At 41.6% G+C, this 10326-nt stretch overlaps 1 protein-coding gene across 1 annotated transcript; it reads left to right on the top strand.

Moving 5' to 3' along the window:
• The first annotated feature begins 838 nt into the window (after positions 1–838).
• Positions 839–10181, top strand: LOC146578613 (coxsackievirus and adenovirus receptor homolog). The gene is made up of 3 exons (XM_085269136.1): positions 839–1113; positions 6126–6467; positions 9643–10181. The coding sequence occupies exons 1-3, from the start codon at positions 1050–1052 to the stop codon at positions 9726–9728; spliced, it is 492 nt and encodes a 163-aa protein (XP_085125262.1). The 5' UTR covers positions 839–1049; the 3' UTR covers positions 9729–10181.
• Positions 10182–10326: the final 145 nt, after the last annotated feature.

Raw genomic sequence — 10326 nt, 5'->3', positions numbered from 1 at the left:
CCCCTTTTATTCCACATGATACTGTCCGCTATACAAATCAGCACATGGGATCAAACCATTTAACGAATGCACAGACTGCACAAACAAAATAAATGCAACTCACAAAGAATTACACCAACTACTATGCCAAACTACAACACTGGCCTGTGGCATAAATCAGTGGATAAACCATGTGTAACAATCGTTATGCCAAAAAATGTAGTAGTTTCTAACAATCCGACGCAGACACCTCCCAGCTCAAAATTTAGCCCAACTGTTCGACTACAGAATGAGTGAGTTTCATCGGATTACCACTGTTAGTTTCTGTGTTACGGAGATGGGAGCGCAAAACATTTCCTGAGTTCCGGAACAACACAAAGACTACTTTTGAAATGCTATAAGCTGATTGGTCAGACGCAATGTCGCTATCTGTGATGTAGCCAATGATTCATTAGAAGTTGATAGAAGTTGGGAGGGACGTATCGCCACGAACGTCTTCATGCTGCGTTCCCGTTACCTTTGAAACGGTGGTACTAACAATAGTTAGAGAAGCGAGGCAGAAGGATATGTTTTTATTCGTAGCAAAGCGGAGTCGTTCGTCCATTAGTAACAATACAGTGCATTGTCCGTCCATTATAGTTAAAAGCAATTTTAACAGACATCGAGGCAAGGCGCCTAGCATGACTTATTCACCGAGTTACAAATACAAAACGTCATTGTACAAATTAGAAGTTGTACCAGTTTTATACTTTTTGTACGCACTACTGCAGCCTGGGATTGGAAATCTGGGGTTGTTAGACTTCTCTCAATCCAATTTAACGGAGTGTCCAGCTTTCCATTGAGCTGGACACGGGGTTTCTGATTTCCGTTGGACGAGAACGCGGCAGGGACAGGAATCGGACGTGTTGACTGGAGTGGGGAAGTAGTTCTGACTTTAAACCTCATTTAACGATTAACTGATTAATTTATTCAGGCTTTAAACTCAGGTTACGAGATATACCAAAAGTACCAACATCCATCCATCCAACACTAAGAAGAAGCTAACGTCATCAGAAAGTGAAAACACGGAAATGGCAACTTCTGCGTCACTCTGCTGTTTTATGTTTCTCGGTGTCTTCGGGTTTGTCTCTGCAGGTGAGATTTAGCTGTTAGAAACCAAACTGTGATTCTCTCTGAGATGGAGAGGATTTTAAAAATTGACCCGGTTTCTCTAAAATAATTCTAATTATTTTCGTAGTTTCTTTGTGTGACGGCGACACGAGGCTGGGTGGAGCCTGCTGCAACACTCCTCACACCCTCATGTACGGGAGGTCCTTGATCTGTGGGTTCTTTGTGTAAACCGTGGATAGCTAAATAAAATTAAAACATTCAGTCGCACATGTTACATGTTGTGAGAAATGGCAGCTCTAAAGTTTGTTGGGGTCATGGGCCCACAGATTGACAGAGGCCTCTCCAACCTCAGTTCTGTCATGTCATAAATACTCTGAACAAAATGAGTATTATTCATTTTAAAAGCCAGTGCACTCCCAGTGTTGGTCCCAAGCGCTAACACATCGGTTGGGTCAATAAGGCCAATTGTCTTAAATTCTTTACCACAGCTAACATGGAGCTCATCAGTAATATTTCCACACTGGATCGGTCAAGGCCCAGGATAACAGTGACAGCCTCCAGTGTTGAAGGTGCTGAGGGAAAAAAGAAGGCAAGAGGAGGACTGATGGAGGACAGTCAGTGAATCATGAGATATAGAGTAACAGGGTATTTATGCTTTAGCAGGAAATCTGCTTTGTAACCCACAGAGTAACCTGATTTGAAACTATCTAGAAATGTGACTGCATGCTGGTTCAGTGCTGACCTTGACCACTGTGACAAGCCTGTTCAGCACTGTCAAGTCTTTCTGTGCATTTCCTGCCTTTTAGTTGCAGGTTTTACATTTAAAAAAGAAAGAAAATGTAATAGAATATAAAGAATAGCATCAATAATTAGGACTCAAACTCTGGGATGGAGATGGCTGAAACTACCTGAATGAAGGTGAGGGAATGTACAAAGAATGGGGAAAATAGATATGCTTGTTCCTGAAAAGGTACCACAGCAAAGACTGGAGATCCAGGAGAGAAAAACTTCCAGCGTTTTTTTTTCTGTTGGCTTATAATACATCAGAAGAGCACTACATGTTAACAAATACATGCACACCAGCACAAGCATAAATACTGGCAATTGTGACTGGCAACAGGCAGCTATGAAAAGGATGATAAGTGGAAAGACAATGAGTGGTCTAGATGACATGCCTGTAGATGCATGGAGATGTCTTGAAGAGAGGACAGTGGACTCTTTGAGTGTTTAACACAATCTTGGAGACTCAAAAAAGATGCATTTGAGAAGTGTAAGGTAAGATATGTGGGGCAATGTGCAGAGCTGCAGTAACTACAGAGGGATAATGTTCATGTTCAATAATGTTCATGAGCCACACCATGGCTCTATGGGGAAAGGTTTTTGAAGCGAGGTTAAGAAGAGAGGTGTTGATCATTGAGCAGGAGTATGATGATGAGAACGTGCTCTCCAGTGGGATTTTTGCTTTTAAAGTTTTGATGGAAAACTATAGAGACGGGCAGAAGGAGTTTCACTGAGTCTTTATAGATTTAGAGAAAGCACATCATAACAGAGACGTATGAGGATGGTGCAGGACGTGTATGTGGACATCGAGACAGTAAATGAATATAATATGAATGAGTAGAACAGACAAGATTAGCAGTGACCATATAGCAGGTTCAGCTCAGTGATCACAGGGAATGGTGGTCAGTGCTTTACAACATTTTTATTTAATAACACAGGACAAATGTTCATTCCACCGTCTTGGCTTTGAAGTGCAGCATCACCACACTGCTGTGTCCTCCTCTCTCCCTGCACCCACTATATAGGGAGAGAAAATCATTACAAAAGCACTCCTGATGTGCCACACTACTCAGTGGACCTGATTTTCCAGCTTACACCCCCTACAGCTTAGCCACAAACCAAACCCAGCTGCCAAAGTGTAGAGCAGGGCGATATGACCAAAAATATTTATCACGATATAATTTGAAATTTTGCGATAACGATATAATTGACACTAGACAAAATACTTTACAACTCCACAACTTTATTAGTGCAAAAAAAAAAAATCAATGTATTTTCACTTAAACAAGCAGCTGTTTTATGTGCATTAAAGTTATATAAACATTTAACAGTGCAAATGCAAATTCCTTGCTGACAGTTTAACCAATAGACATTTCCAGTGGAAATTGGCTGACATATCCTCAGCATAACTCAGCATTTGTCACGTACACAGTCATACACAGTACAATATGTAGTGAAATGCTTGGACAACTGCTCGTGACCTAAAGAAAACAAAAAAGGAAAAGGCTATGAATAAGATAGGAAATAAATATGAAAAATTAAAAAGGGTAAATTTAACTAGGAAGGAATAAAATATAAATTAAAGTTGAAAATAAAATAGCTGTACAACAAAATACACAATATAGAACTATATAAGAAGTATGAAGAAATATAAATAAATAAATAAATATATACACAATAACAACAGCTGTACAAGTATTAACTGGAAATGAAGAATATAATGTCCAGTGTTGTGCAATCCACATTATGTCTTGTGCAGTGCAAATATGCTTAAAGTGATTTAATGATGAAGTGATTCGGTTAGATGACCACGCATCTAACCGAATTAGTGTAAACAATGTCCAGAATGTCCAGTGTGTGTGTAAGAACCATATGTGTGGGTCAGTACTGTGTGGTGGTGTGATTGAGAGACCATATTGCCTGCGGGAAGAAGCTCCTCCTCAGTCTCTCTGTGTTGGTCTTCAGGGAGCGGAATCGCTTTCCTGACCTCAACAGAGAGAACAGTCTGTTGTTGGGATGGCTGAGGTCCTTCACGATCTTCCTGGCCTTGGTCCAGCACCGCCTGCTGTAGATTGAGTGCAGGTCAGGGAGCTCGGAGCGGATGGTGCGCTCAGCTGACCGCACAACCCTCTGTAGAGCTCGTCTGTCCTGCATGGTGCTGTTCCCGAACCAGGTTAAGATGTTTCCCGCCAGGATGCTCTCTATGGTGCACGAGTAAAAGTTCCTGAGCACCTTGGAGGGCAGTTGGAAGTCTCTCAAGCGTCTGAGGTGGTAGAGACGCTGACGGGCCTTTTTCACCACGGTGTTGATGTGACAGGACCATGACAGGTCCTGCGTGATGTGAACTCCGAGGTATTTGAAGCTGTCCACTCTCTCCACTGGGCACTCGTTGATGACGGGGGTCTGGTAGTTCCTCTCCTGCTTAGTGCTGAAGTCCACTATCAGCTCCTTTGTCTTACTGACGTTTAGAAGGAGGTTGTTCCTCTGGCACCAGTTCTCCAGATTCCTAATCTCCTTCAGGTAGGCCGTCTCGTTGTTATCAGAGATCAGGCCCACCACGACGGTGTCGTCAGCAAACTTGATGATGGTGGTGGAGCTGGTAGTGGCCACGCAGTCATATGTGTACAGAGAGTACAGCAGGGGGCTCAGAACACACCCCTGGGGGGCTCCAGTGCTGAGAGTGGTGGCGGCTGAGACATGTCCGCCCATCCTTACTGCCTGTGGTCTGCCAGTTAGGAAGTTGGAGATCCACTGACACATAGATGAGCTGAGTCCCAGATGCTCCAGCTTGGTGGTGAGTGTGGAGGGAATTATGGTGTTAAATGCAGAGCTGTAGTCTATGAAGAGCATTTTAACATAATTCCCCCTTCTAGTGTCCAAGTGAGTGAGTGATGTGTGGAGGAGATGAGAGATGGCATCGTCTGTGGAACGATTTGGACGGTAAGCGAACTGTAGTGGGTCCAGTGTGTCTGGTAGTGAAGAAATGATGAAGTCTCTGACCAGGCGTTCAAAGCACTTCATCACTACTGAGGTGAGGGCTACAGGGCGATAGTCATTGAGAGAAGCAGGGTGGGGTTTCTTCGGGACAGGAACAATGATGGACTCTTTGAAGCATGTGGGGATCACCGACTGAGATAAAGAGATGTTGAATATCTCAGTGAACACAGGAGCTACAGGAGATACGGTAATATTATGTTGAAGCGCAGTACGTATCACTCCGCGAGGCTCCTGCCTACGATAGCCGCAATGCTCCGACAATCCATCAAGCAGTCCGGGTTTGTAGCTTAGCAAAGTCGTACTCAAACATTTGACAGATTTTCGAGCGCTGTGTACATAAAATCGTTTGGAGGTCAGTAAACACAACCACAATTCATTCATAAGGCACAGGGGATTATAAGGGGCACTATTGATTTTAAGTGTGCCATAATTTCCAAAAAACACGGTAATAACAACGGCCTACTAGCATGCTCTACCAAAAATAGTGCTTTGTTGTGTGTCGTGTTGCAGCATTCTTACAAACCAATTCTGGTTTATCCGTTTCATTCAACGATTTGCTTTCGCCGCCATACTTTTTCCGACGTGTGCGTATGAAAACAAAAGCACTGCGCATGCGCGTTTTACCCATATTCTATCGCGATATTTCATTTTTCTATCGTTGCCCAAAATTATACAGGTATTACCGTGAACGGTATGATATAGCCCAGCCCTACCAAAGAGTACATCAGGCATCACAGGACAGGTCAGGTTGAGTGCTTTGAAGTTAACATTTGAGAGGCAAGTCTGACATAGTTTGGAGGGATTGTTGATATACTGGAAAAATAGTGTCAAACATGGAGGTGCCAGGCAGAAGGAGAAGAGGAAGACCTCAGAGGACATTAATGGATATAGTGAAGGAGGATATGCAGAGGGTTAGTGTGACAGAGGTGGATGCTATGGTTATGGTGGAGGCTGATAATTTGCTCTGACAACCTGTAAAGAAGACAAAAAAGTCAATAATATCACAAAACTATATAAAGGTTTTAAAAGAACACAAGTAATATCCTTTAGAAATGATTATACCATTATACTTAAGTTAATACTTTTACATTTTTTTTTCTTTATGCTGCTGATCTAACACATTGTCAAGCAGGTGTCCTGACTCTGACTCACAGCAGAGCTTGACACAGCAGGGTTCAAATGTTCTGGTTTCTCAGGCCTTTTCTTCCCTAGAAATTATTATATTTAAACTCTCTGCTCTGTGTTGTTTCCTCTTTCAGACCAGGAAATCGTCTCTGGACAAAACGTCACTCTGCCATGTCGTGCAAATAACAAGATCCCTATCATAGCAGTAAACTGGAGGAGAGCTGACCTGGGGGAGAAATATGTCCTTTATTACCAGGATGGTCATTTTGTTGAAGACAACCAGCATCCATCTTTTAAGAACCGGGTGGATCTGCAGGACAGACAGATGAAGGATGGAAATGTGTCTTTGATTCTGAAGAATGTGACCATTGATGACACTGGAACATACGAGTGTCAAGTTGCCCAGAGAGAACTAAACAAAGAGATAGCCAATTTAAAGATCATCAGCACATCCGAACTCAGAGTTTTTCCTCCAGGTGAGTGAGTAGAGTTGAGTGTGTGTGTGATCAGAGGTGAAGCTGCTTCCTGGGGTCCATTCTTTGTACCTCGCTTACTACATCCAAGATCAAATCATCGCGCCAACTTTGAGCTCGCTATTCCGGTTCTCCGAACACACCTGTTGTTGACGATCAGTACAGCTGGATGTAGGGCTGAACGATTATGGAAAATAATCTAATTGCGATTTTTTGCCCCAATATTGCGATTGCGATGCGATATGCGATTATTTTTTAAGGTCTTTGTCTTCTGTATTATTAAACAAAGACAAGCAATACATCATATAGTATGGCCAATACTATATTACATTAATTTTAAACTGTTCTTTCCTGGAAGACAGATCTCTGTTATGATGACATGAGGTGATGCATGAATTGATGACTGACATTTTTATTTAACTTCTTCAATCACAACAGTATATTTGAACATACACAATAGTTTATTTTTAGCTTACAAACATCTGAGCATAAAGTGCTGACAAGGAACCCTGGTGTAAACATTAAAATGAAAGTCAGTACAATGTGCAGATTGCAGAAATATACATAAAAAAAATCAGTGGCTTTACCACACTCAGTTTTTCGACATCTGTGAACTACTAGACAGTCATTCAATTAAAAAATAATATTAAATAAATAAAACTAATAAATAAAAAATACACACATCTTACTGATCTCTGCAGTCAGTAACATTACACATAAAGTGCAAACATAATAGCAATTGTATAAACACACACACAAACACGCCTTTAAAATTTAAAGGCGTGAAATTGGACGGTCTAGTTCTGATTAGCGTCACCGCTGTCTCGGTGGAGTTTAATAAACTCGGCCGTCTGCTTCTTGCTATCTAAAATATAACCAGACACTGGTGTAAATTCTCGACTGTCTCATACTTCTGTTTAATAAGTTTTCTGTTTGACGTTTAGTCAGCTGTGTGAAAACCAAGGAGGAACCCACCCGGGGGATTAATAAAGTTTTATTTTATCTAATCTAATAACTTTAATCTCAGCCAAACCGATTTACTCACGAACAAACAAAACACTGAAAAAAGTCCAACAATAACATTTTTAGGTTGTCTAAGTGACTTATATATTACGTTTAACCCGAGCAGCGAAACTCCGCGGTGATCTGAAAATGATGTGCCGGGAGTTGTGCCGCTCTCGGCCGCATCAGTAACCCTCGAGCTCCCGGCTAGCTGTCGAGCTGGTGGGTAGCAGACGCCTCTGAAAACGTCGAAGCACTTTTGCAAACATGCGATATCTTGATAAACCGAGCAGATATTTGATGTTTACACAACTACTTTCTCGCCTGAAAATATGTTAAAAGTTTATTTTGTGACCCAGAAAGATTAGTATGAGTAATTTTAAAACTTAGTAGCGGCCGCCATTGCTGGAAACTGGAGTTTGGCTGGGCCGCGCTATGAATTCTGGGATATGGTAGTAATTTGGACAGCCTTATAATCGCAGTATAATCGCAGCCTTTGCGGTTAGAAAATTGCACTTGATCATGTCGCGATATTATCGCAAATGCGATATATCGTTCAGCCCTAGCTGGATGAAGTAATGTGAGATCACTGGGTGGCTTAACAGGGGCTACGCATCGATAGTAGAAACATTGATCGGCAACCCTTTGATTGGTCGGCAAAAATGTCGAAGGAGCGCGCTCAGTATTTTTCGGCAGCAGAGCAAGAACTCTTGAGTGAGGGATTCCAGGAGTTTCAGAGTTTAATCAGAACGCAAGGGAACACTGCAAAGGCTGCAAAAGCAAGGAGAGAGGGCTGGCAGAAAGTTGCTGACAAATTAAACTCGTAAGTAATTTAATAATAACAATAATAATGGAGTGGATTGATATAGCGCTTTTCAAGGCACCCAAAGCGCTTTACAATGCCACTATTCAGTCACTCTCACATTCACACACTGGTGGAGGCAGCTACGGTTGTAGCCACAGCTGCCCTGGGGCAGACTGGCAGAAGCCAGGCTGCCATATTGCGCCATCGGCCCCTCTGGCCAACACCAGTAGGCGGTAGGGTAGATTTATCATATCACACTATATTATCCAATATTATATTACATTATATTATGTTATATTATATCCCCTTTCACATTAGAGTCACAACAGGACCCACTAGAACATGGGAACAAGTAAAAGTGAAATATAAGAATATTCTACAGAATGGTAATATTTATCACTTATATTGCTTTTCGTCTCTTGAAAAGAGACCCTGAAATGATCTGTTTGTTTGTTCATAACAGCAACCAAGAAAAGGGCAGAGCAAAAAAAAAAGACAGGTGGTGGTCCTGCACCCCCTCGTCAACAAGTTGGTTAAGTAAATAATACCCTCACGGGAAAATCGATATCTCTCTATGAGCACACTGTCGCGCTGAGCTAAAGGATCCTGTCTATCCCACAATATACGCTGGATTCTGAAAACTCTCCTTATCAATCTCGCACCTTCCGCAATGGGCTGCTCGCGTATACGGACAGGACATGGCTGCGACAGGCTTCCCAAATCCACCTTCGCTTTTATAGCCGTGGTCTCTCATCTTGATTACACGAAGTAATTTACAATTACTACTCTGAAATATGAATTACATCTGTAATAATCACATACATGTAATAGAATGTTAATAGTTCATTTCCCTTTTTTAGGAAATGACCTGTATGTATCTGTGTGACATCAATAACAGGATCAAGTGCTGCATTATCTTTAGTTACATTGATAATATTTATTTATGGACAAACAGTGGTGGAATATCGCTGTTGCTTTCGTATAAATGAAGCGGACATACCTGCGTGGCCGCGATCTAATCCTGTTTACATAAAGTAAACCTGCTCCCGAGCAGGTTTACACTTACGGATCTGTTGCTATGACAGCAAGTCCCGGATGAGCTTCGGAGAACCGAACGATCCAGGATCACGCGAAATCGTCAACAATCAAATCCAGCTAACTTACTTAGCGAGGTACGAAGAACGGACCCCAGGTTGTTGATGTTTGTTTCTAAAGATGTTGTTGATGAGACTTTGTAGAAAGCAGCTGGTCTGAGTGATGTGATCAGAGTGCAGTAGATAATGTCTGACAGCAGTTTGAAGAGGAAATGGATTCTGTTCTGTTCTTCACTCATCACCTAGCTGACACCTCACACCTGTTTCTCACCTGCAGGTCAACCAGGAGGATCTGTTGGACTGAAAGTCAGCGTGCCAGTTTTTGGTCTGCTTTTTGTTGTTGCTGTTGGTTTAGCAGTCTAGAAAAAAGCAGACTTGACAATCCATCATCCTTCTGAATAGTCACTTGTTTGAAATGTCACAAAGCTTTTAATGGATTGACTCTGAGTCTCCTGCTGATGTTCCGAGTTCTCTGTGACAGAAAACAGATGAGCTCATGATAGACAGAAATTAATAATGCTGAGGATTCATTAGGTAGATGGCAAACTTGTAGATTTCGATTTGATTTTAAATTTGTTTGTGACGATGAAGTGAAGTTGGATTGTAGAGAATCCCACAAGATTAACTATCTGCTACACCCAAATGAAGTGTAACTCAGGTTACTAATATTAGAGTATTATGAAACCAAAGAAAATTCATGTAGGTCCAAAGGCTGTTTCCTCTGAAACTTCAACTGTGTCTTTCATGAAGGAGACTCAGGTTAAACATTTCAAGAGTTTGTTTGGTCATTGCTAATAAATGTTACAGTTTTCTTAATGTATGTATTTATGTGCTTTATTTGTTTGCTTGCTGTCACCGTGAAAGTTATTTTAATCAAAAGCTTTTTTTTTAACCAGTTAATGCCGATTTTACCCACATTGGAATCATTCAAAAGCAAATGTAATAGTGTATCTGATTCAAT

This window comes from Mchenga conophoros, linkage group LG3 (assembly GCF_057382185.1).
Source record: "Mchenga conophoros isolate Kocher_MC1m ecotype Shallow Benthic linkage group LG3, M_conophoros_male_GT1.1, whole genome shotgun sequence".
NCBI classification, from domain to species: domain Eukaryota; kingdom Metazoa; phylum Chordata; class Actinopteri; order Cichliformes; family Cichlidae; genus Mchenga; species Mchenga conophoros.
Note: the sequence above shows the minus strand (reverse complement) of the source record. Positions and strands in the feature narration are given on the sequence as shown.

Excerpts from the sequence above, each read along its gene's own strand:
- LOC146578613 (XM_085269136.1), top strand. The coding sequence starts at position 1,050 with ATGGCAACTTCTGCGTCACTCTGCTGTTTTATGTTTCTCGGTGTCTTC. Across the intron at positions 1,114-6,125 it reads CTTCGGGTTTGTCTCTGCAG|ACCAGGAAATCGTCTCTGGA; the intron begins GTGAGATTTAGC and ends TTCCTCTTTCAG. Across the intron at positions 6,468-9,642 it reads ACTCAGAGTTTTTCCTCCAG|GTCAACCAGGAGGATCTGTT; the intron begins GTGAGTGAGTAG and ends TCTCACCTGCAG.